At 45.9% G+C, this 26,590-nt stretch overlaps 1 protein-coding gene across 2 annotated transcripts in view; it reads right to left on the reverse strand.

Moving 5' to 3' along the window:
- RIOX1 (ribosomal oxygenase 1) overlaps positions 1–26,590 on the reverse strand; it is a 368,994-nt gene that overhangs the window by 27,465 nt on the left and 314,939 nt on the right. The window contains exons 13-14 of one of the 2 annotated variants that reach the window (XM_033936262.1): positions 15,841–15,940; positions 3,025–3,111 (exon numbers count right to left, since the gene is read on the reverse strand). In XM_033936262.1, the coding sequence (XP_033792153.1) occupies positions 3,025–3,111; positions 15,841–15,940 (187 nt within the window). The remainder of the gene's footprint in view (positions 1–3,024; positions 3,112–15,840; positions 15,941–26,590) is intronic. The other variant, XM_033936263.1, reaches the window with a different exon arrangement.

Genomic DNA, 26,590 nt, shown 5'->3' on the forward strand with positions numbered 1-26,590 from the left:
GGCCTCATTCCGTCGATGGCTGCCTGCCGGACAGGCGGGTTTGGCTCCCGTCTGTCCGGCCAACTACAGAAAGGTACGGGGAAGGGGGTTGGGGGTGTCGTGGGGGTCGGCCAGGGGGGTCGCGGGTCGGCTGGGGGGGCGGTCGGAGGTTCTTGGGGGGGGGGCGGTCGTTGGGGGGAGGGGGGGTTTGCGTCGAGGGCAGGAGGGCCTGGGATCCCTCCTGCCCGTAATGTAGTGCGGGGTGGGGTTAGGGGGTCGCCGTGGCCAGGAGGACTTGGGCTCCCTCCTGGCCCGATATTGTCGGGGAGTTGGGGAATCGGCGGGGCAAGAGGGCTTGGGCTCCCTTTTGCCCCGATCGTGTCGGGGAGTCGGGGGGGCAAGAGGGCTTGAGCTCCCTCTTGCCCCGATCGTGTCGGGGAGTCGGGGGGGCAAGAGGGCTTGAGCTCCCTCTTGCCCCGATCGTGTCGGGGAGTCGGGGGGGGCAAGAGGGCTTGAGCTCCCTCTTGCCCCGATCGTGTCGGGGAGTCGGGGGGGGGCAAGAGGGCTTGAGCTCCCTCTTGCCCCGATCGTGTCGGGGAGTCGGGGGGGCAAGAGGGCTTGAGCTCCCTCTTGCCCCGATCGTGTCGGGGGTGCCAGGGACCACATGGAGTCACCCACCGTACCACCCGATTCGGGTAAGCGCAGGTATCGGTGGGTGGCTTATTTGCGGGGGGGGTGCCTTATTTTACATTTTTTTCTAAAAAGGGGGGGCTGTCTTATTTGATGGCCCTGCCTTATCATCGGGGAAACACGGTAGAAAAAAAAAAAAAATGAACAGTTAAGTCCCAGTTTTTGCCGCTGAGACTCTGCCCTCTCACTGTAAAATTAGACTCTACTTAGTCTGTCTTTAAATTTAAAAAATGTGTGTTGTTTTAAAAAACAATTATGTTTTTAGATGTATCTAAATAAAAATAATAACCAAAAATTTATCTTTTTTTATGTCATCTTAGCATATTTTATGCTACAGAACGAATTATTTTTTTTAACATGTATTGTTATGGGAAAACGCGTTTCACACAACGAACGTTTCGCATAACAAACTTGCTCCTGGAACGGATTAAGTTCGTTGTGTGAGGCACCACTGTATATACATTTGAGGTCCCTGTGTGTTACCTTCTTGGACTCTTTAAGCTTAGCAGTCTCCCTTGGTTCTTTCACAGTATCCTATTCTGCTCCTGTGTTCTCTCTCTTATATGCTTTGTGCACGTCCCTTCCTGTGTCTGAGTAGTTGTCTGTAGTTCCTTCTTTGGGACATCCTGTCTCCCGGACCATCGACTGGTCGACTTTCCCCTGTCCTTTAGTTTAAAGCCTTCTCGATGGCCTTCTTGATGTTGCCTGCCAATACTCTTGCTCCTTCCTCGTTGAGGTGCAATCCATCCTTCCTGTGGTACTTGCTTCTTCCCCAGAACGTTGCCCAATTGCGCACGAAGTCAAAGCCTTCCTCTTCGCACCATCGTCTCATCCAGGCATTGATCACTTGCCGTTCCCCTTGTCTCCTTCCATCCGCTCTTGGTACCGGGAGGATCTCGGAGAAGGCCCTGATCTTCAGTATTCTTCCGAGTGAGCGGAGCTGGCCCTTCATTTCTTCCCTGTCATGCTTCCGTCCGTTCATATCGTTGGTTCCCACGTGGATAAGCACAGTAATGTCCTCTCCTCTAGCGCTATCTATGATCCTGGAGATCCTGTTGACCACATCCTTCACTCTTACTCCCGGCAGGCAGGTGACGATTCTATCCTCTCTCCCTCCTGCGGTGTAGCTGTCCACATTTTACATGAATTGCCCCTACAGAGGTGCTTTATACCTAACACCACTTCTGGCGTTATCCATGCCTACAGTGCCTCTGTTGAAGCGATTCCAGCACTGTTTTTTTAGGCACCAGTATGCGCCTACATTTTGCTTTTAAATGTTTTTTTTTCTATTTTAAACAACATTTTTAACTTAAGTTAAGCACTGGTAGGGCTTCACTCCTCTTTGGGAAATGGCTGGGGGCGTGATGCAGTCAGCACCCAATAAAATCCCAGGGACAGGGGCCAATCGGCCTGCGCTCAGCCCTAAGAACATCCGCAGATACAAGAGGAGAGCAGTGCTACAAAAGGAACAGTCCCTGAACTGTCACAATGTTAGTGCAGGCTGGCCAGGTAAGTGCCCTAAAACATGGTGCCCCCCCAGCTATAAACACTAACCAAGAGTGTCTGTGTCCATCAAGGTAGAGCTGGCTCCTAAGCATCAGAAAGCCTCTAAAGTGGTAAAAAAATGTTGAAAATAAAAACTGAACAGAGCAGCGAAGTGACACCTTCAATTCGCATGTAGAAGGATGAACTGAAGAGCATAGAGCAGTCGTCAAAGGAGGAGCCAAAAAATGTAGACAATTTTTTCTATACAAACTCACAAATTTTGCTTCTGTATGTAAAGGTTTTATTCTGTTCTCCTTTTCCCTTTAAGTTACTGTAATGCTTTTTGCTAGGGGCAACATCCCAAATGTGGATTCTTCCATCCACTGCTCCCAAGTTTTTCAAACGGGGTCATGCACACTGTGTTGGGTGTGACCTAGGCAGACACTACACATGTGCATCATTATGATGAGCTTCAGTGGGATTGCAACCATTGCTGAGGCCACAAGATGTTTTAACAGCAATATTCTAGTTAAAAACACCTGTCCACATATTAATCTGGTCATCCAATATGCTAAAATTGCTGTAGATTTTCTGAAAAAGAAAGAAAGAAAGAAAAAAAAAAAAGCACAGAGACCTCATCATATAATGTGGCTTGATATAACAGCAAGAGTTGGACTCCATTATTTTATTTATTTTTAAATATTGCATATTATGTACCTTAGACCCGACAGAATGCAGATTCAATTGTAATACAGTCATATATCTTGGACTCTCTACACCCGCTTCATATTAGGTCTACAGTTTTAAGACAATTCAGTTCAATTACTACAATTCAAAATAAAACTTCAAAACATTAATATGTCAAGGTACCTTTTCATCCAAGTTTCCACATGGAAGGCTATTCACCGACACATATATAGGGTATGAATGAATGAGGAATTCAATTCCATCAACATGCTGAAGGAGTAATAGCATTAATTAGAAAATATGTTTTTTTTAAAACATGTGCCTGTAGTAAGAACAAAAAAAGAGATTATATACTTATCCTGGTAAGCTCTTCCAGTAGATAGGTGAGACATTCTAGGCAATAGGGTTATTTCCCCATACTCGCATACTCTGCAGAAGGAATCCACTCTGGATTTTTCACTCTGTTTCTAAGTACTTCACTGATCGGTTTAGCGCCCTCTACAGCCAGTACCCAAACACCGAGAGGCACCCCCTATGCAAAGTAGAGGCACCTGAAATAACAGGCTAAACAAAGTGTTCTGCTGAAAGTAATGAAATAGTATCATTAACCACCAACACAGATTCCAAAGGAGCAAAGCACAATTCCCCAAGATAATGAACATAGAATTAAACAGAAGCAGCTGAAGAAGCATGAACAGACAAACTGTAAACAGGCACAGAAAAGCCAGGATGGGGAGTCTAGAATGTCTCACCTATCTACTGGAAAAGAGCTTACCAGGGTAAGTACATAATCTCTTTTTCCAGTGCAAAAGGTGAGACATTCTAGAAAATAGGGATGTACAAAAGCAGTCCCCCCAAACAGCTAGGGTGGGTTTGATGCACTGGCCTCTAAGATCCAAAGGCCGAGTCCTGCCTTGCAGCAACATCAACTCTGTAAAACTTCCACTCTATAAAACTTGGAAACATTGCTTCCCCGCAAATCTCCTGAGGGACAGATTAGCTTCGGATCACACTCCTGGTAGAAAGCGCCTTGACAGAAACAGAGGACTGTTTCCCAGAAAGAATGTAGGTTGATGAAATGGCCTTATGGACCCATCTGGATATCTGGGCCCTAGAAACGGGAGCACCCCGCTTAATCGAATAAGTCAGCACAAACAGATGGTCAGAGGCAAAACTCGTGAGTGATCTTCCATCCACGCAGAACCCTGCGTACATCCAGAGGCTATAACAGGCGGTCCCGAGTCGAGGAACCTATCGGCAGAAAGGCAGGCAAACACATTGTCTGAGCAACATGAAAAGCTGAAACAACGGCCAAGAGCATCAAATCCAACAGAGAAGCATCTGAAAGAAGGCCAAAGGGAGCCTAGATAAAGCTAGACAGCACCAGGCTAAGGTCCGAGGTAGGGATAGAATGGAGAACCAGCCATCTGACATGATGAACCCCCTGCAAAAATTGAGCGATATCAGGATGACCCGCCAAAGAGGACCAACTGTCCCAGGGTCTAAGTAAGAGAGCCTGGCTACCGGGACCCATAGAGAAGCCACCGTAAGGCCAGTATCTTTCCAGCGGGAAAAAAGGCGAGCATCAGTGAGATTGGAGCTGAATACGGATCCACCTGGTCTTGTACGCACCAATATTGGAAGGCCTTCCACACCATAGCATATGCCGACCCCCTGGACGACTTCTTAGACTTTAGAAGAGCCTCAACAACAAGGGCAGAACATCTCATATGCCCAAAAGTCGCATACTCAAAAGCCATGCTGGAAGAGCAAACGCCCTGGAGCTGGCATGATAACTGGACCCTGCATGAAAGGGTGTGAAGAAGTGCTTAGCCCATAGGCTGTGACCCACACGCCTGCATGAACTAGTTGAAGCCATCAGCATAACACGTCCAAGAAGAACCAAAATCTTCTGAAGGACACAATCGACCAATGGCCCAGGAGTAAAAACAGACAGGAGAAAACTCTTGCTGCCAGAACTGTACCAGTGAGTCGAGCCATCTGCTTTTGGGCTCAGAACTTCAATGGAAGAAGTAAAGCACCTTCCTGTATCATGAAGTGGCCATGAGATAGACATGGGCATTCCCTCAGCACTCCACAATCATCTGAAATGTCTGTGGGAACCGGATCCACTTGCCCTGATCCAGAGACCATTTGCTGAGGAGGTCTGATTGCACGTTGTCCACTCTCGCCACATGCGTTGCTGTCAGCGCCAGGAGAAGACATTCCGCCCAAGAAAAAGAAGGCTGGCTTTCTGAGCCAAAGGAGTGCTCTTGGTCCTTCCCTGGCGATTGACATAGGCTACTGCCGCTGCATAGTTGGAGATGACCTTGACCACTCGGTCCTCTGGAGTCTTCTGCAACCTCATCTGTGCCAAATGGCCCTGAGCTCCACCGGGCAGATGGACCACTTTCTCTGTGAGGGTGTCCAACCCCTGAACAGTACAACGATTGCAATGAGCACCCCAGCCCCAAAGGCTGGCATCTGCCATCACCACGATCCAGGAGACAATGAGGAATAGTACGCCCTTGCAGAGGGACTGTGGGCAAATCCACCAGTCCATGATTGCCTGAGCCTCTAGAGACCATGGCAGATAAATCTGCAAAGTATCTCAGTGTGGCGCCCAGCAAGAGAGTAATACATGCTGAAGAGGATGCATGTGTGCCCTTGCCCAAGAAACCACATCCAGTGTGGCAATCATTGAGCCTAGAACTTGAAGATAATTCTACGCCGAAGAAGCCAGCTACTCGAAAAGTGCAGAAATCTGGGTACACAGTTTCTGTCTGTAAGTCTTGGACAGGTAGACACAGCCAACAGCTGTATCGAAGAGGACTCCCAAATATGCCAATGACTGCGTGGAATGCAGATGACTCTGAGGATGACAATCCAGCCCAAGTCCTCCAGCATCTGAAGCACCTGCTCCACTGTGCAATGTCCCTCGGCCAAGGAGGGAGCTCTGGCCAACCAGTCATTTACATAAGGGTAAACATGCAGAACCATATTCCTCAGGTAAGCTGCCACCACCTCATCTTGGTGAAGGTCCAAGGCGCTGTCACCAGCCCAAAGGGCAGGGCCAAAAACTGGTAATGCTGCTCCAGCACATGAAACCACAGAAAACTTGCGGTGGGCCGGAAATATAGGCATGTGTAAGTATGCCTCCGTAAGATCCAGGGAGACCAAAAATTCCCCCGGAGCCATTGCTGCAATGACCGACCAGTGGAAGTGGAGAATTCTGAGAATCGCATTCACATGCTGAAGATCCAGAATAGGCCTCCAATCTTCTAAGCCTTTCTTTGGCATGATAAAGTACACAGAGTATCTGCCTAAGCCCAAGAGGTCGCATGACACTGGCTTTCTAGCTTGAATATCCAGAAAGTGCTGAACAGTAGCCTGGACTGAGTGCCTTGTCCGGTCATCTGGATGGAGGATCCACGAATCAATCTGACAGAGGCTGGGCAAATTCCAGCTTGTATCTTAATTGAATAATGTCCAAGACCTACTGGTCTGCTGCAGTGCGCATCCAGGCAGGCAGAAACTCGGAGAGCCAGCCCCCTATCCCAGAGGGGCATTCGGTGTCCTGGCGTCATTGTGTCTTTCTGGCAGGGTGTGCAGGATGGGCGTTGGAAGGTTGGGAACACCTTTAGCCCAGAAGCTCTAGGAAAATCACTGCGACATGGAATGTGCATACTGTCTGGAGCCCTGAAAATTAGAATGCCCAGAACCCCTGAAGGGTCTGGTTCTATTATCAGATAAGGTCTTTGGGAGATGGTCCAATACCGAATCCATGAGGATATCCAGGTCTTTGCCAAACAATAACTGCCCCTTAAAAGACAGCCTCGCTAAAATCGCCTTGGAAGTGGAATCACTAGCCCACTGCTTGACCCAGAGTATTTGGCGGGATGAAATGGAGTACGCAGACACTTTTGCCAGCCCTTTCAAAAGGCCATAAAAGGCATCCACTATATAATCCGTCCCAGCCATCAGCCGAAGAGGCGGCTCCACCGCATCAGTCTCTAGTATACACAGCCAAGACAGACGCATACGACAAAAGACATCGCCACAGCAGCTTTGATGTCTAAATTGGCTGTTTCAAAAAGCTTCCTGAGGACCACATCCACACAGCAGTCCTGCATATCTTTTAACACAATTCCCCCATCACTGGGAAGAGAGGTGTGCTTAATCACTTGTGCCACCAAGGAATCCACCTTGGCTTGCCTCAAAAGCTGCCGACACTACTGTGTCAGTGGATACAAGCAGGACATAGCTCTAGCACTCTTCAAAGTACCTTCCGGAGAGTCAAACTGCTCAGAGACCATAAAACTCATATCTGGATGCCAGGGAAAGTCGCAGAGTGCGAGTGCCCACTATAAAGCCAGGGAGAAGTGGATGGAGCCAGCTGCATCACTAAGTTCAATTCCTGCAAAGATTCAGCAGGAAGATAAGGCAAAGCCGCAAACTTAATTAAGCGCAGGACAGTAGGATCACCATCAGGATCCGGATTAGAGAATGACACGGGGACCGTTTACCGCAGTAAACCGCAGAAAATCCACAGGAATGGAGACATTTGCAACTGGTTTACCGCAGGAATGGGGACAAAACCTTTCACCGCCCTGCGGGAATGGGGACAAGACCTTTTACCACCTGGTGGGAGCGGTGAAAAGTCTTACTCCTGTGGTAAAAAAAATTGCACCCGTGTCAGACTCGGCATCTTCTCCCCAGCTCCTCTTGTGCCTATTTTACCTTCAGAAGCCAGCCATGCCACGATGAAGACAGAAGGAACCTAAAACCAAAGCCTGAGACCAATGTGATTTGAAGAATAAAATTACCAGACAACAAAAAGAAAACAAAAATAAATTTATTTTATATTTTCTGATTAGAATATTTCAGATTTGAAATATGTATCCTGCTAGAGCTAGTATTAGACATAACTGGGGACCCCAAAGTCCAGGCTGTGCTTCTTCAGCTTAGAGCTGGCTTAGGGCTCTCTTTCTGACCAGGGGGCAGTTGCCCTAGTTGCACTCCCCTAACATTATTCTTGCCATGTGTGACTAAAGTATTCTGTTAGCTTGATTTTTCTATGTAGCATTCTGTAGTAATTTGGTTTGTTCAGTTTTCACAATAGTGAAGGGATATTTGTGAAAGGGAGGGGAGATGGGTTTTGTTGAACCTTGCTCTGTTTTATTTGTGTTTATAAAATGACAATTGTCAGAGGAGAAGCTTCCACCCACACACACGCGACTGCAGTGTGGCACAGGCAGGCTCCATCGGCATCAGTTTCTTTTCTAAAGTGCTGTGAAGGCAAGGGGGAGGGAAGGAGGGAGATAGATTTGGCTGGAGGGAGGGGGCCGCGCGCGCGATCAGTGACCGCGTGCCTTCCCCTCCCTTAAGTTTCTTTACGCCATAAAGGTAAGGGGGAGGGAGGGAGATTCTCAGGCTGCTGAAGGGCGGTGAGGTGATGAGAGAGAAGAGTGGATGCTGTGGGGACGGGGTGGTGAAGGGGATGGCAAGGAAGAGGCAGTGAAGGGGACGGCGGGTTCGAGGACGGGGCAGTGAAGGGGACGGTGGTCCGGTGACGGGGCAGTGAAGGGGACGGTGGTCCGGTGACGGGGACAGATTTTTTTCCCCATGTCATTCTCTAATCCGGATCCCCCAAAGAATCCATGGATCCAGCACACAAGCCCGGATCGAGCTGCACAATCAAACAGTGGATCAGAGAAGTCAGGATCAGCATCTGGATACCCCAAATAATGAGCAGGCAGAACAGCTGCCAGATCAGGTGGAGGTGAGGACACACCCGAAGGCACCACGCCACACAAAAATGTCCTGGGGGAAAAGGAAACTGCTCAGAACAAAATGCTTTGCCCTTTTTTTTTTTTTAAACTCTGACTACAAAACCTCATGATTTTAGAGAAGGTATTCGGCTCCTGGGGCATAGAGTCACCCTTAGATGACTTAAATTTGCATGTCTTAGGCTGCAGAGGGTCCGTAGCCCTGCCTGACCAAAGAACCAGCCCTGCCTAGCCCCGAAAGTAATGGAAGCTGCCCTGCTGCTCTGGCTGAGCATCTGATCACCTGCTTCTGTGGGGGAAAAGCTAAGCTAGTTGTTACAGCCCCCCACCCCAGCTGTGCATCACAGCACGAGGCGCAAGGACACTCTAAAAGTGTTAAATTTGCACAATCCTGGCATGAATTCACAAGAGAAGATCCCTAGGACTCCCTACGACTCCCAGCAGTTTTCCAGGCAAAAATCAAAGTTTTGAAGAAGCAGGGAGAAGAAAAAAAAAAAAAAGATCGCTAAAAATCCAAGATGGCCACCGGTACTGAATTCAAACCAAAAACACAATATTTTTCACACTTCCCAAAGTCCAAAAATGGCGATTTTAGGATTTTTCAGGAGGGGGGAACATGCAGAAACTCAGAAACCTTCACTTTTTAAACTTTCCCTGATGTCTCTCACAAGCTGCCAGCTCCTTGTACTCACTGTGACCTGATATACTGGCCTCCACTTACACACAGCTCTCTCTCAGTAGCTGTAGAAGAATTCACTGCCACAATGCTGGGAATGTTCTCACTATGCCTTCACCTAAGCGGACCACCGGCTGTGCACCAGGGTGGGCAGAGATGCGAAAACAAAGCTGGCATGCTGTGGTACAATGCTGAGCCCCCTAAGTATGCCTATCAGTCTGCGCTTGACTCCCGCTTAACAGAAGGTGAGACTACTTCAGGGATGGCCCTCAGCTCCAATGAAATCTATGCAGACTGGCTAACCCAAAAAGGATACCCAAAAAGGGGATTGGCCTGTCAGCTACAGACTGAATTCTCAAGCAGGCAGAGCTCCAAAATTGCTTCACACGTGAAACTACCCAAAAAGGGGATAACGTTACATCAAATTTAAAACAATAAAATGTGGAGAGCAGAACACACACAGCTGCAAACATGCTTGTAGAAGCAAATGCTGTAGAGGGCGCTAAACCAATCAGTGAAGTACTACCTATAGAAATAGAGTGAAAAATCTGGAGTGGATTCCTTCTGCAGAGCATGCAAATATGGGGAAATAACCCTAGTCTAGAATGACTCATCTACTGCACTGGAACATATACTAATTAAGTTTATTTGTTTTGTTTTAAAGTTTACAATAAAAAGGTTAAATGATATAATGCAAATCTGTCTCAAACCTTTTGGATAGAAGCAGGCCGTTAAGTGCCAGTTGAAATTAAAATGAAAATAAAACCTACTTAAAATATATATGTTTTATAATAAGAAAAATGCTTTCTGAGTTAACGATTGTCTTGCATAAAAATCAAGTATGCTGGAGAACTTACTATAGTTGTGAATCCAAGAATCCATAAACACCAAAAAACAAAAGCATATTTTTAACAAACAACAGATCCATGTAGAAATGTCTGCTGAGAATGTTCTCTCACATTATGAGGAGCCACTGAAAAGTTCTCAGCCCAACCAACAAAATTTGGACAGTCTCCACTGAGAACTATACACTTAGTCCAGTGATTATTGCACTTTCTTCATTCCATTGGAAAAATATGGAACAAAAAAAGTAGAAAATTGCTGGACTAAATGTATAGCCCTTGATGGAGGTTGCTCCAACTTTGTTGGTTGGGCTGAGGACTTTTCAGCGATCCCTATGTTCAACATTAGGGCTAATTTCTTGCTACAGAGCTGATTGCAGGGATATGATAAAGCATAGTTACTTACCGTAACAGGTGTTATCTAGGGACAGCAGGCAGATATTCTCTAAATGTGGGTGACGTCACCGATGGAGCCCCCTAGCGGACGTTTTCGCAAGCAGACTTGCTTGAAGACCTTCAAGGTTGCGATTGGCCCGCGCATGCACGCGTGCCCCTCCCGACCTTCAAGCTTGCGATTAGCCCGCGTTCGTTTCGGTTCAGCAGGAACTTGTCCAACCTTGTCTTGAATGCCTGGAGCGTGTTTTCCCTTATAACAGACTCCGGGAGAGCATTCCAGTTCTCCACCACTCTCTGGGTGAAGAAGAACTTCCTTGGTTGGTATGGAATCTATCCCCTTTTAACTTCAGAGAGTGCCCTATCGTTTTCTCTACCTTGGAGAAGGTGAACAACCTGTCTTTATCTTGAACGTTTTGATCATGTCCCCTCTCAATCTCCTCTTCGAGGGAGAAGAGGCCCAGTTTCTCTAATCTTTTGCTGTACGGCAACTCCTCCAGCCCCTTAACCATCTTAGTCATTCTTCTCTGGACCCTTTTGAGTAGTACCGTGTCCTTCTTCATGTATTGCAACCAGTGCTAGACGCAGTACTCCAAGTGAGGGTGCACCTTGGCCCGGTACAGCGGCATGATAACCTTCTCCGATTTGTTTGTGATCCCCTTCTTTATCATTCCTAGCATTCTGTTCGCCCTTTTTGCCACCGCCGCACATTGCGCAGACAGCTTCATCGACTTGTCGATCAGAACTTCCAAGTCTTTTTCTTGGGAGGTCTCTCCAAGTATCACCCCAGACATCCTGTATTCGTGCATGAGATTTTTGTTACCGACATGCATCACTTACACTTATCCACGTTGAACCTCATTTGCTATTTCTCGAGCTTGATTATGTCATGTTGCAGATCTTTGCAATCCCCCTGTGTCTTCACTACTCTGAATAATTTCGTATCATCTGCAAATTTAATCCAGATCGTTTATAAAGATATTGAAGAGCACGGGACCAAGCACCAAGCCCAGTCCGAGTATTGTCAATTTACTCCCACTCTCTCTAGTTTCTGTAGAATGACCTGATCAGAAACCCCGCTGGCAGGGGTTGAGGATAAAAGAGGCTTATGCTGTAACAATTGATGAAAGCCCACATCATCACATTACCCCTATCTAAAACCAATGCATTGGCCACCTATTCAATTCTGGATGAAGTTTAAAATCTTATCATTGATACAATGGCCCTCCAGAGCAATATTTCATATTATGTCATCTGTTTTGAAAAACTACAGGCCAAGGTATCTCTGTACAGAGAAGGCACATGACATTTGACTACAATTTCATTGAGAAGATTCATTTCTCAGAGATGAGATCATGTTTTTTTCTCTATTGCCAGTACTGAGGAGCAGAGTAAACATCCAAGTTCCCTTAGGCTACTGATGGATAAAGGATTTAAAAAGCAATTGAAGGCATTGTTTACTCAGACTTTTGGCTTTATGCCCTAAATTGTTTCCATTATTAAGGATGCTGTAGAAGGCTAGCTGTGCATGTTGCTTGTGTTTTTTGTCATTATTTTAATTTGCTTTTATTATGTCTTTACTAAGTGTTAAGTCTGTATTTTATTATGATTTGATTTTATATATATGTACCTTTGTGAAAAAATTATATCTTACCTGATAATTTTCTTTCCTTTAGGTGAAGCAGATGAATACAGAGAGTGCCCATCTACCAGCAGGCGGAAACAGTTCAGACTTTGCACTCTGGCTTATTGAATGTCAAGCCTACTGGTCAATTAGTATTACCGTATTTTTCGCTCCATAAAATGTACTTTTTTTCCACCCAAAAGTGGGTGGAAATGTCAGTGTGTCTTATGAAGTGAAGGTACTTTTTTTTTCTTTTAAAACATACCACCCCGACGTACCTTTTTTAATGCCCATGCCCCATACGGCTCTCCCTAGCATCGGTGAGCGCCCAAAGCCTCCTCTCACTCGTGGTGTCCAGATCCAGCGTCCCGCCCTTGCAATGGGCGGGGTATTACCTCCAAGCTGCTTCCTGATCCAGCGAGAGAGGTCGTCTTCCACGCTGTGACTGCCGCTGACCTAATTATGGCAGCCTGCAGAGCGAACTTAGCAGGCTGCCATTGGCCTCCGAAGCATGTTGCCCCATCAGGCTGCCATAATTAGGTCAGCGGCGGTCACAGTGTGGAAGACGACCTCTCTCTCTTTGGGTCAGGAAGCAGCTTGGAGGTAAGGCCCTGTCTGTCGCAAAGGCCCCGGCGGGACACTGGATCTGGACACCGGTGGTGGGGGTGGGGGGGGATGTCAGTGAGAGGAGGCTTCCAAAGGACCTTGAGGAGAGGCAGGAAAACAGACTTGAAGACAAGGCAGATACTGGACTAGAGGGGGTAGAGAGGGGAAACACACTGAAAATGTTAGCAGATAGATAATAGAGAGAGGGAGAAACCTGAAACAAAAGGGAGGCAGAAGAGAGGGGGCAGATGTTGGGCTTGGGGGTGTATAGAGGGAAGAGAAAGAGAGAATAAAGAGAGGTGGAAAGATTCTGGACCAGAGAGGGAGGAAGGAAGGAAGGATGGAGAGAGAGAGAAGCACAGAAAGACCTGGAAGAAAGGAGAACAAATGCTGGACATGGGGGGTTGTAAGCAGAAGAAAGACAGAGAGAGATAGAGACCTGGACCCAAAAGGGATGGGGCTGGATTATGAAAGAAATGTTGAATGCAGAGTCAGAAGGAAGTCCAACCAGAAACTAATTAAATCACCAGACAGGTAGGAAAAATGATTTTATTTTCAATTTAGTGATCAAAACGTGTCAGTTTTGAGAATTTATATCTGCTGTGTGTATATGAAAAATGAAAGGAAAAAATGGCATTACAATTAGTAGGGGAGGGGGGACTGAGTGCAGAGCCTGGCTAGGAGTGTGGGGTTGGATGCAGAGCCTGGCAGGGAGTGAGGGGGCCGGGTGCAGAGCCTGGAATATGTTAATGCACAATTTGGTTCAGAATGTTTTTTTTCTTGTTTTCCTACTCTAAATCTAGGGTGCGTCTTATGGAGCAAAAAATACGGTACTTGTAACAAAGAATGCAAAACTGATGCTGCTTAACTCCTTTCCCACACAGAACAATTAAAAAAAGACACAAAACTTGATTAAAATGCAACATACGAACCCTAAAAAGATACTTGAAACAGTAGGGTAGGACCCGGGATTCATCTGCTGTGCCTAAGGGAAAGAAAATAATCAGGTAAGACAATTTTTCCTTCCCTAGTGTCAGCAGCAGATAAATCCAGAGACTAGTGGAATATAGTAAAGCATTCCTTGTGTTAGAAGGGACCTGGAAAGCACCCAACAGGACTAACTCTCTAAAAATGGCATATGCTTACACCATCAAGTCCAACCAATAATGTTTACAGAATGTGTGCTGAGAAGGCCAAGTTGCTGCCCGACAAATTTCCTCCAAGGAGAAACACCGCAACTCCGCCCAAGAGATTTTCACTGATCTAATAGAATGCGCTTTAAACACTACCGGAGGTGCCAGATGTGTCAAAATGTATGCCAAAACAATCACCTCTCTAATCCATCTTGCCATTGTCAACTTAGAGACCATGACCTCTTTCCTAGGGCTGGAGAACAGAACAAAAAGGTAGTTGGACTTCCGGAAATCATTGGTGGCCTGCAATTACTGAATAAGTAGCCAGCGAACATCCAGTAAATGCCTGTCCCAAGGACTCATGCAGAGACTCACCTTGTCTTCTTGCAGGACCCAGAGGCGTCTGTGCTTCACTGAATCCACTGAATTGCTAGGAGGGATTTCTGACCCACACATTGAGTTGCCTACAACTGGGACGTTCTAGAGAGACCAGAGGGACTAAGTCCAGTGCTCCACCCCCACCCTCATATAGAACATGGACGTTCCTCAGCCAGTCATCCAGCGCAAATCTGGCATGAATTCCACTTTAACAGAACTTGTAAAGTTCATCCAGAACAATTTTAAGCAAAATTAAGGTGTTCTGAGTCAGATAGGGGCTTTTAATACTAGCCCCAGAAACCTTCCAAACTGCATTTTTGGGATCCCCCCTCCCCAATTTTCCCTTAGACAGCAATAGACTGTACTCACAGTTCTGTGGCAATACTTTCAGTACTGTGCCTTCTTCAGCTGAAAACAACAGCTGGGAGATAAGACTTCTACCTCAGAAAAGTATGAAATTTCATTCCAAATGTTTATTTCTTTGAGCTACTTGTCAGACCCTGAACAAGCCTGAAACCAAGACTCCCACATAAGAACATTCTAGGTCACAGACTGAAGGTCCATCAAGCCTAGTATCCTATTTCCAACAGTGGCCAACCCAGGTCCAAAGTACCTAGCTAGATTCCAAGTAGTAAAACAGATTTTATGCTGCTTATCCTAGGAATAATCAGTGGAGTTCCCCAAGCCCTCTCAATAACGGCCAATGGACTTCTCTTTAAGGAAATTATCCTCATGCGCCTTTGGGGGGGAGGGTGAAACGCAGCTGGCACCTGATAATTAAATCAGTAATTAAATCAGCGTTGCTTGACAAATTAATCCTAAAAGTGGATATCAGGGTTAACAAAAATTTTATACTGAATATTGTTAAGTAAAATGTTGTATTTGTAACTATCTGTATTTTGCTGATTGTCCAGCCTTCTTCTGTGTAAACCGCCTAGAAATTGTTTTGATTATGGTGGTATAGAAGAAGTTATGTTATGTTATAAAGCCCTCAGGACTAGCACTGGGTCACACACAATCTGCGCTCAAGCTCCGGTAATATACAGGAGCAAGCTTTGCTCACAGGGGAACGGTCCCTGCGCCACCAAATCGTTAGGGCAGGCTCGTCAAACAGGTACCCCCTAAAGGCTATAGATGTCTAAATCTGTGCCTTCTCCCAGGCAGAGTTGCCCCAGTAGTACTGGGGACCTCTGGAGCATCGGAAGCCTCACAGTTTGGATAAAAACACAAAAATAACAAATTCAAGTTAGAGCAGATCAGAAAGACATCTTCCAACTTGCTTGTAGAAGGAAAAACTGAAGACAAGGCACAGTCCAGAGATGCAGAAGGTGGAACTGAGAGAAAAAGGTGCTTTCTATAAACTTACGAGAAAAGGAGAACAACCCTGACTCAAGACTTTTGCACTAGAAGATAAAACTAATGACACACAAGTGTTACATGTAAGCCTCATTATATATTTGAAGCCTTCAGCAGTCAAACAGCACATAAATGACTAATAAAGAATACATACTTTGGCATCAATGAATCACAAAATGACTCATGGAATTTGCTCCCTTACCTCAAGGTCTATCTCGAAGTACTTTGGCTCTTCCTTGTGGTACACCCTGGAATTATCTGTTGTGTAGTACAATAAGCAGCTCTCTCCTTCATTACATATCCTGCAGTATGAAAAATTAACAGTCAACAAGAAACTCCATTTGGAATTGTGTGCTTTAAAATGTTCAAATGTTGAATTTAATCAGGCCATCATTTTCTAGTTTGTCATTTTTTTTATTACAATTTGAGTTGCAGAGGTTCAGTTTAAGGAGTTAATATACATGTTCTGGTATCATATTGCTTCAATCTAAGCAATGTGCACAGACATATTTTTTATTGAGAGTTTTTAATATTTAGGCATAGACACATTTTTACTAGGGCTGTACATTTACTATGTTAATAATGTGGTTAATGCATTAACCCCCTACCTTTTACAAAACCACAATAGCAGTTTTTAGTGCAGGCCAGTGCACTGAAAACTCTGCGCTGCTCCTGACGCTCATAGGAACTCTATGAGTGTCGGGGGCAGCATAGAGCATTCAGCGCGCCGGCCCGCACTAAAAAACAAAACCACTATCGCAGTTTTGTAAGGGGGGTGAGGGTGGTTAAGTGTTTAATGCGTTACCCATTGTATCATTCCTTCTGCTAGAAACTCCCCAACCCTGTGATGTCTTGTCTATCTGTCCAAATTAGATTGAAAGCTCTTCTGAGTAGAGAACATCTATTGAATGTTATATGTATAGTGCTGCATATGCCTTTCAGCGCAATAGAAATGATAAATAGTAGTAGTAGTCTTCCTTCCTCCCACACAACATTATCCTACCTCCTCGATCTACCTTCTGCCTGCCCACTGTTGCTGCGGACCAGTATCTCTCTTGGGTCTCTCCCTCCCTCTGACCTTTCATATGCTGCCAGGCAGTGCCAGAGCTTAAATCAGAGCACTGCTACCTGGCCGGCTTCAGAGTCTGTCTCTCAAGCATGTCTTGCCTAGGCGGGAACAAAGTTATAACAGCTGATGTGACGACAGATTAGGTTCTTACCTCAATAATCTGGGTTCTGTTAGGATATACAAGAGTCCGTACTTGAGCTGCAGAAGGGTATCATTTTCCCGTGAACTGCAGAAAGGTATCACTTTAAGAACTTGAAACTACTCCCCTTCTGAAGTGGAGAACAGTACCCTCCTCAGTTGGTACCAAAGCAATCGAATTTCATTAAAACATAAGAAAAGAGAAGAGAAGGAAACTCCCTAGAAATAAACAAATTCTGCTCTGCTCTGAAACTCAGAAAATAGAACAATGATTAATAACCAATGAACAAGAAACAGTGAATAAATTACTCACATGAGTAACAAAGAGCCAGTCTACTAAGTATAACAAACATCGCTTAGAATTTTGAATAAGCGATTAATCAAATCCATAATAAACTTGAAACTTGACCCTTCCAAGAGGAAAGAGAAAAGGAAATCCCCCAGTACCAGAAACACATCTTTTCTTAATCTTAGATATAGTAGAAGAGGTCACAAGATAGACACTGGCAATGTCTGCAGAAAGCAGGCAAATCGCAAAAAATACGCACAGGGAGTGAAGTACAGACTCCTGTGAATCCTAACAGAAGCCAGATTATCGAGGTACGAACCTAATCTGTCATTAAGTTACGGGTACACAGGAGTCTGTACATGAAGTTCCTGATTGACATGGAAGGCAGAAACCACCTTCGGAAGAAAGGAGGGTACTGTGAACAGAGAAACAAACACCCAACTCCATGAAACAGAAAAATGGCTCCCTGCAATTCTGAGATCCTTCTTGCTAAGACTATGGCAAACAAAAACACTGTCTTGACCATAAGGTCTAGCAGGGAAGCCTCCTAAAGAGTCTCGTATGGAGCACAGGCCAGGTCTCTCAAGACCACACTGAGGTCCCAAGACAGGAAAGGTCTGCATAACAGTGGACTCAGTCTGAGAGCCCCCCTCAAAAACAGAGTGACATCCGGGTGAGAAGCCAGAGACTGTCGGCCACCCTGAGCCTTAAAGCATGAGATACTGGCAATCTGCACCTTGAGAGACAAATCTTCAAGGTTCTTTTCAAGACCTGCTTGTAGGAAGGCAAGGACCATCAGAACAGAAGTCCTCTCTGGCTCAACTTGCTCCTTGACGAACCCATAACTGGAAAGTCTTTCAGGTCTTAGCATAAGCCGCAACTGGCGCAGGCTTCTTAGCTCTAAGGAGAGTTGTAAACTCAACCTCCGAATAACTGTTCTGAATCAAGGCTGCGTGCTTAAGAGCCATGCCATGAGACCAAAGCGTTCTGGCTTCTCCATCAGAACTAGACCATGGCTGAGGAGCTACAGATGAACTGGCAGCTTCAGGGGCTTGTCTCTCTGCAAACACACCAGACCCTGATGGATCGCTATTCTGCGGATGATTCGACCCACCATGGTCCACAGCAGAAATACATAGAGTTATTCTGTGGGCCAGGGTGAACCAAGGTGTCTAGCCCTGTGCTTCCATGCTCAGTTCTTCGACCGTAGAAGCAGACTGCTTTCACATTCTTGGCTGTGGCCATGAGATCCATGTCTGGTTTGCCCCAGGTCTGAACTATGAGGGATCCAGAGTCTGCCTGCTGAGGAGTTGGCTTGGATGTTCTCTCCTCCTGCCACATGAATTGCTAAAAGGACCCAGAAGTGATGTTCTGCCTAATGGAACAACATCCAGGCTTCCAAGCAGAGGAAAGCTCTTCGATGTGGTCAGACCACCGATTATGTGATTTTGAATAGCAAATAAACGTCCAATCTAAAGTTAAAAGAAATAAGACATTTCAAGCCAGCAGAGGCCTGATCAACCCGGCTGAATTTTGGTCTCGCTTTGATATACTTCCAAATCAAGGTAGCGATATTGATGATGTGAATTCCTGGTCTGATATTAATACCCATATTTTAAATGAAATGGCCCCTATTAAATTGAGAAGAAAGAGACATAGAAATCTGGATGGGTGGTATGACCCAGATTTGATACTGGTAAAAAGGGAATTCAGAAAATTGGAAAGACAGTGGTCAAAATCGGGAACTATGGAACATAGATTAATCTGGAAGATAAAATTAAAAGAATATAAAAATTTGATTAAAGAGAAACATACCACTTTCTATGCTCAAAAAATTGGCAACTCTTCAACTAATAGTAGTGCTCTTTTTAATCTGGTTAACGACCTCTATGATATAGAGGCGTTTACTGGTGCCACTGAAGAACTTTCCCTTTCTGCTGATGTTTTGGCTGACTTTTTCAATATGAAAATAAAAAATTTGAGAACTTCTCTAGTAGTTCCCGTTAATAATCATTCGTATTTTCCAGTACTTCAGTGTTTAGCGGATTCTAGAGTTGACATGTATTGAACAATTTTATAGCTTTTAACTGTAAGTTCTATGCTAAGTATGCCAACTCTTACTGTAGGCTTGATAGCTGTCCTCTGAATGTTATGAAAGTTGCCCCTGTTACTTTTAAGGCCAAATTGTTTAATTGGGCCAACTTGTTATTATCTAATGGGATTTTCCCAGAGGAATTAGGTCAGATTCTGATCAAACCGATTATTAAAAATTCTAAAGAATCTTCTACCTTTCCTTCCAACTACAGACCTATCGCTAGTATCCCTTTGCTTACTAAATTCTCGGAGGGTCTGGTTAACTTAGAACTAACTACTTACTTGGATAAGTTTAATATATTACAAGATAGCCAACTGGGTTTCGGTCAGGTTTCAGTACTGAAACTGTCTTGGCCTCTATGCTGGATAATCTTCAATTGTTGTTCAGTGAAGTTACAAGTGCTTTGATTTTGCAGTTAGATTTGAGCAGTGCTTTTGATCTGGTGGATCATACTATTCTTATTGGCTGCTTAGAATCTATTGGTATCTCAGGAAAGGTCTTAAATTGATTTTGAGGATTTTTAGGTAACAGTCTTTCTTATCGTTGGAAAAACCAATGTGAGGTTCTACAAGGTTGCCTTTATCCCCCACTTTGTTTAATATCTACTTGGCTTCACTGGGAAATCTCTTGCACAATTTAAATCTTAAATTTTATATTTATGCGGATGACATTACAATAATTATACTGCCAACTTGTCTGACAGTAGAGATCATAAAGTTTTTAGCAACTATCCTGAATCAGATTGAGTGTTGGATGATTGCTTTTAAATTGAAACTAAATCCAGAAAAAACTAAATTTTTTCTTGTAACACCCAATGACACTTGAATGGTCTTGACTATACTATAAAACAGTCTATAAAAAATATTGGGAGTGATTATAGATAAACATCTCACTTTAGAAAATCATACTGATCTATTATTGAAGAAATGCTTTGCTGTGCTCTGGAAACTTCATACTATTAAGAAATACTTTGATGAAGCTTCATTCCGTATGTTAGTGCAGTCATCCGTTTTAAGTATTCTTGATTATTGTAATGTTATTTATTTGGGAGCTTTTAAGAAAATTGAGTGGTTCAAAACACCGCAGTTCGATTGATCTTTGGATTGAAAAAATGGGAGCTTATTACACCATATTATTTGAAACTCCACTGGCTGCTGATTGAGGCCAGACTTTTGTTTAAGTTTGCCTGCATTTGTTACAAATCAATTTTTGGTTTGTCACCTGGATACCTTGTTTCCCATTTTTCTTTGAACCACCCAAATAAGGTCACATGCAGAGTTTGTCTGTTTATATTTCCTTCTGCTAAATTATGTTGTTACAAAAGATTTCTGGAGAGAACTCTGTCTTTTCAAACTGCCAAATTGAGGGGTCCTTTTATCAAGGCGCGGTAGGGGTTTAACGTGCGGAATACTGCACATTAAACCGCCTGCCACGCCAGCTGCTAACGCCTCCACTGATGAGGCATTAGTATTTTGGCTTGCCACGGGGGTTAGCGCGTGATGAAATGTCCGACGCGCTAACCCCCGTAAGCGCACCTTGATAAAAAGAGCTCTGAATGATTGGTTCGGTAAAATTATGCTAGGATCCTCTTCTTATCTTGATTTTAGAAAACTATTGAAGACCCAACTGTTTGAAAAATTTGTATCCTAACTGGTTGTTTTGTTTAATAATTCTATGCTTCCGTCATGCAATGTATCTTCTTTTAAATTGTATTTTTACTGTTTGGTCGGTTCTTATTTGTTGTAATCTGCTTAGAACCATTCTTTTAAATTGCATTTTTCTTTTAAATCATATTTTCTACTGTAGGACCAATTCTTATTTATTGTATTTTGTTTTGAATTGACTTTTCCTTTTAAAATTACTCTCCATTGTATGACTTGTACTTATTTGTTGTAAACCGCCTAGAACCATATTTTGGTTAAGCGGTATATAAAAATAAAATAATAATAATAATTATTATTATTCTGGTATCACTCTGTCTGTTCCCATAAGATACCATGGTGGTGTTGTCTGAAAACACCCTGACTGCTTTCCCTATCAGAAAAAACTGCAACTGTAGCAAGGCAACAGAATGGCTATCAGTTCAAGACGAACGATAGACCATTTGCTCTCTGAAGGGGACCACTTGCCCTGAAGAGGGTGACTGCAGTAGAGGGCCCCCCAGCCACTAAAGCTGGCATCAGTAGTGAGGGCCACCCATGAGTCGATTGTGAGAAGCATGTCTCTTCACAAGTTCTCCCCTTGGAGCCACCAACATAGGCTGCACTTTGCCTCTACCATCCATGTTGTGGAGACCATCTGGCGCAGTGGTTAAAGCTACAGAATCAACACCCTGAGGTTATGGGTTCAAATCCAAACTGCTCCTTGTGATCCTAGGCAAGTCACTTAAACCCCCCCCCATTGCCCCAGGTACATTAGATTGTGAGCCTGCCGGGAAAAATGCTTGAATACCTGAATAAATTAAACCGTTCTGAGCGCCCTTGGGAGAATGGTATAGAAAATTAAATAAATAAGGGAGTACTGGAGGGGGTGCATATGAGCCCTCGCCCAAGACACCACTTCAAAGAAGCTGCCATCGAGCCCAGCACTTGCAGATACTGCCAGGATGTGGAGCTTGTAAGGGCCAAGATATCTAGGATTTGCTTCCTGAGCTTCTGTTTGCATGGCTCAGGAAAAAAGACATCGCCCTGCACCGTGTCGAAGCGGACTAGAGAGCTGCACGGGAACGGGGACGACGGGAATCCCGCGGGACCCGCGGGCATCCCGCGGGTTCCCCCTTTGGGTCACGGGGATCCCGTGGGGACGCCCCTAGGGTCGCGGGGATCCCGTGGGGACGCCTCCTAGGGTCGCGGGGATCCCGTGGGGACGCCTCCGAGGGTCGCGGGGTTCCTGCGGGGCTGGATGTACTCAGTCGCGCGGCTCTTCTCCCTACCTTCTCTGCTTGCAGCACAGAGCCGAACGGAAGTCTTCCCGACGTCAGCGCTGACGTCGGAGGGGAGGGAGGGCTTAAACAAAGCTGGATGTACTCAGTCGCGCGGCTCTTCTCCCTACCTTCTCTGCTTGCAGCACAGAGCCGAACGGAAGTCTTCCCGACGTCAGCGCTGACGTCGGAGGGGAGGGAGGGCTTAAACAAAGCCCTCCCTCCCTCCGACGTCAGCGCTGACGTCGGGAAGACTTCCGTTTGGCTCTGTGCTGCAGGCAGTGCAGGTAAGGAGGAGAGTAGCCTCGCGGTTCGAGTGGCTACCAAGGGAGGGGGCGGTCCGCCCCGCCACATCCCGCCCCGGTTGCAGCACAGCCGGCCAGGTCCCCTTACTTTTGTGGCACTTCCCCGACCGACCGACCGACAACAGCCCCGGTCCGACAATCCTTCCTGCCCTGTAGCCGCGAATCTAAATTATCTTCTTACAGCAACTGTAATAAGGTAATTTAGATTCGCAGTTAAGGGCAGGGAGGTTTGTCGGACCGGGGCTGTTGTCAGTCGGTCGGGGAAGTGCCACAAAAGTAAGGGGACCTGGCCGGCTGTACTGCACCCGGGGCGGTAGAGAAGGAGTGGGGAGAAGGACGCTGAAAGGCCATGGGGAAGACGGGAGGAGGGGGGAAGGACTCTGAAAGCACTTGAAGACAGAGGAGGGAGAAGGACGCTGAAAGCACATGGGGAATACAAAGGGGTGGAGAAGGACGCTGAAAGGCCATGGGAAGGGCGGGGGGGGGTGAAGGAATCTGAAAGCACTTGTGGAAGACAGAGGGGGGAGAAGGATGCTGAAAGCACATGGGGAAGACAAAGGGGTGGAGAAGGACGCTGAAAGGACATGGGGAAGACAAAGGGGTGGAGAAGGACGCTGAAAGGCCATGGGAAGGGCGGGGGGGGGGGAAGGACTCTGAAAGCACTTGTGGAAGACAGAGGGGGGAGAAGGATGCTGAAAGCACATGGGGAAGACAAAGGGGTGGAGAAGGACGCTGAAAGGACATGGGGAAGACGGGGGGGTGGGTGGAGAAGGACGCTGAAAGGCCATGGGGAAGACAGAGGGGGGAGAAGGACACTGAAAGCACATGTGGAAGACAGAGGGGGGAGAAGGACGCTGACAGGACATGGGGAAGATGGGGGGGAGAAGGACGCTGAAAGGAAATGGGGAAGAGAGAGTAGGGAGAAGACACTGGCAGGGAAGAAGACAGATGCCAGACTATGGGGGAGCGGAGAGAAGAAGATGGGTGCCAGACCAATTTGGAAGGGGGAAGAAAGGGAGAGTCACAGTAACAGAGCAAATGGAAGATGCAGAAGGAAGAGAGACAGTGGATGGAAGGAATTGAATGAGAACATGAGGAAAGCAGAAACCAGGCAACAAAGGTAGGAAAAGAATTATATTTCTTTTTTTTTATTTTGCTTCAGGATAAAGTAGTATATTAGTTGTGTTGATAAAAATTTATAAACATTAGAGGCTCTGGTAGAAACCCATTTGCAAAGTATGTATTCTTCCCAATTAATATTTTCAAATTAATAAAGTCTTTTTGCTTATTTGTAAATGGGTTTCTACCAGAGCCTTTAATTCAGTAGCATAATTAAATGAAATAACTATTTCTGAAGTTTATATGGACGGGCGGGGACGGAGGGGATTCCTCGCGGGGACGGGTGGGGACGGAGGGGATTCCTCGCGGGGACGGGTGGGGACGGAGGGATTCCTCACGGGGACGGGTGGGGACGGAGGGATTCCTCACGGGGACGGGTGGGGACGGGTGGGACTTTGGCGGGGACGGGTGGGGACGGGTGGGATTTCTGTCTCCGCGCAACTCTCTAAAGCGGACCCCAAGATAATCCAAGCACTGAGTTGGCTGAAGATGACTTTTTGGGAAGTTGACTGTTTAGTAAGAGGCTCCCATTTGCTGGATCATACGTTTGCAGTCCTCCAAAGGGGGGGCCCTAATCAGGCAATAGTCCAGGTAAGGATGCACCTGGACACACATCCTGCGAAGGTGGGCCGCTACAACCACCATAACCTTGTCAAAGGTGCAGGGAGCTGTGGCTAAACTGAAAGGAAGTGTCACAAACTGGAAATGGCGCTGGAGGACATAAAACCTCAGATATCTCCTGTGAGCTGGAAATATAGAGATGTTCAGATACACCTCCATCAAATCCAGAGGGGCAAGAAACTCTCCTGGAGCCACTGCTGCTATGATGGAGCAGTTTCCATACCAAAGCAGGGGACCTTTAGGGCCACATTTAAAGACTTCAAATCCAGAATAGGCCACCAATCTTTTGTGCCTTTCTTTAGCACTATGAAGTATATAAAGAGTATCTGCCTGATCCAAATTCATCTTCGGGAACTGGTTCTATGGCATGAATGTCTAAGAGTCGTTGCACTGTCACTTGGACTCTAACCTCCTTTTCCAGCCATCTGGCTGGGGAGTTGAGGAACAGATGTAGAAGAGGTGAGAAAATTTGATCCTTTACCCCTCCCTGATTATGTCCACCATCCAACGGTCAGGTGAGATCTGTTCCCATTTATCCCAGAATGCTGACAGCCCTCCGATATGAGGCGGGGTGGCCATCTTTCTTGTGTTATTGCTGCTTCTTAAAGGCTTAGTACCTGCAACTGCCAAATTTCTGTCTGGGCCCCTGAAAGGACCTCTGTAAAGAGTAACCTGAAGAAAATTGGTGCAATATCCTAAGGTACAAAAATTGCCTCTACTGCCCCTGGCAGGCTGACAGCTTCTATTATCTGGAAGGGATTTGTGGCGGCAATCCACCATACTGGCCTTGAGGTTGTAGAGCTCCTTGCCAAACAGCTTCTGCCCCTTGAAGGGTAATCTTCTGAGAATGGTCTTGGAAGCTGAGTTGCTCACCCACTGTCTGATTCAGAACATCCAAAGGCAGAAATGGAGTAAGCCGAAACCCCACTCAGGACTCTGATGATGTCAAAGAGCATTGACCATGTAATCCACACCCTCCTTGAACATGTGGGGAAAAGCTCTGAGAGAAAGTCTACAGTCTGGTATGGCAGGACTGTGCTACGAAGGAGGCAGCTGCTGCAGCTTTGATACTGAAAGTCAGCGCTTCAAATTGTCATTTTAAGATTGCATGCACTCTATGGTCTTGTGCATCACTCCACCTTCACTAGAAAGGGAGGTGCACTTGGGTCACCTGTGCCACTGCAGAGTCCACCTTCAGTTGGACAAACAGCTGCTGAAGTCCAGAGTCATAGGATAAAGCCAGACATAGTTTTGGCCACCTTAAGAAATCCTCAGGTGTCTCCAACTGATCAGTGACTAAGGAGGTAAGATACAGATGAGCAGGAAAAAAGTTGTCTGTGTATTAGTGCTGCATATGATGGAGCACTGAGAGATGGAGGGCTGCTGGGCGTCGAGTTTCAACATAAACAGGGGGTCAGAAATGACACGGGAAATGGAAGCTGATCTGAAAAGGTGACGCACTGAGGGGTCATCACTGTGATCTGTCGCTGGCTACTGGACCCCAAAAGGGATCCCACATGGTCCACTGTCACAGAGGAGCCCTGAGATAATAAAGGCATGGAAAGGATCTTCCAATCATCCCAGTCCTGCTTGGAAGGATCACCAATACTGGGAGCCTGTTTGGGAGAAGGATCCCCTTAGGCAGAGCAGACTCACCCGAAGGCAATGCTGCACTTTCTGGTCCCGTTAAACAGGTTTTCCATAATAAGCTGACAAAAATCAGAAAAGTCTTACAGCGGGGGACCTGAGGCTCCTTCCCTGGAGTAGAAGGGATGCATCATTCACTACCATGTACTTGCTTTTTACCTTATCGCTGCTCAGCTCATCTGAGCAGGAACTCTTCCCCTTTCCAAGTTTCCAAGTTTATTAAATAGCTTGATTTATCGCCTATTCAAAATTCTTGCCAGAGTTTCTGGGATTTAGGGGGTTCCAAGGCCTTGGAGGACTGACTGGAGGCTGAGCCCGAAGCTCCTGCCCCTTCCTCCCATGTCTTGTGGAACACAGCCACTCCTCAACTGGCAACTCTGCGCAACCGATGCAGGATCCAGGACTAGAAAGACCTGGGGCATCTTTCAGAGGCAGTCACTTGCAAAAACAAGCAGTTTTGAAGCAGAGAAAAAAGTTTGAAATAAGATCGCTAAAAATCCAAGCTGGCCAAAATAATCATGTCAAAAATGGGCCGTTGGAGAAAGAAGCAAATAGATTAAAAACACTGATTTTAAAGTTTAGGAGGAGGGGACCCGAGTAACCCCAGAAACCACAAAAACTAAAACTACAGAATTCCCCCCCCCCATGTTTCTCATAGGGAATAATGGGCGTACTCACTGTGACTTCTGGTGCCTGTTTGTCTGAATCAGTCTAGCTGCAGGGAAAGTTTTTCTGCCTCAGAAATTGCT

This window comes from Geotrypetes seraphini, chromosome 3 (assembly GCF_902459505.1).
Source record: "Geotrypetes seraphini chromosome 3, aGeoSer1.1, whole genome shotgun sequence".
Classification (NCBI taxonomy): Eukaryota; Metazoa; Chordata; class Amphibia; order Gymnophiona; family Dermophiidae; genus Geotrypetes; species Geotrypetes seraphini.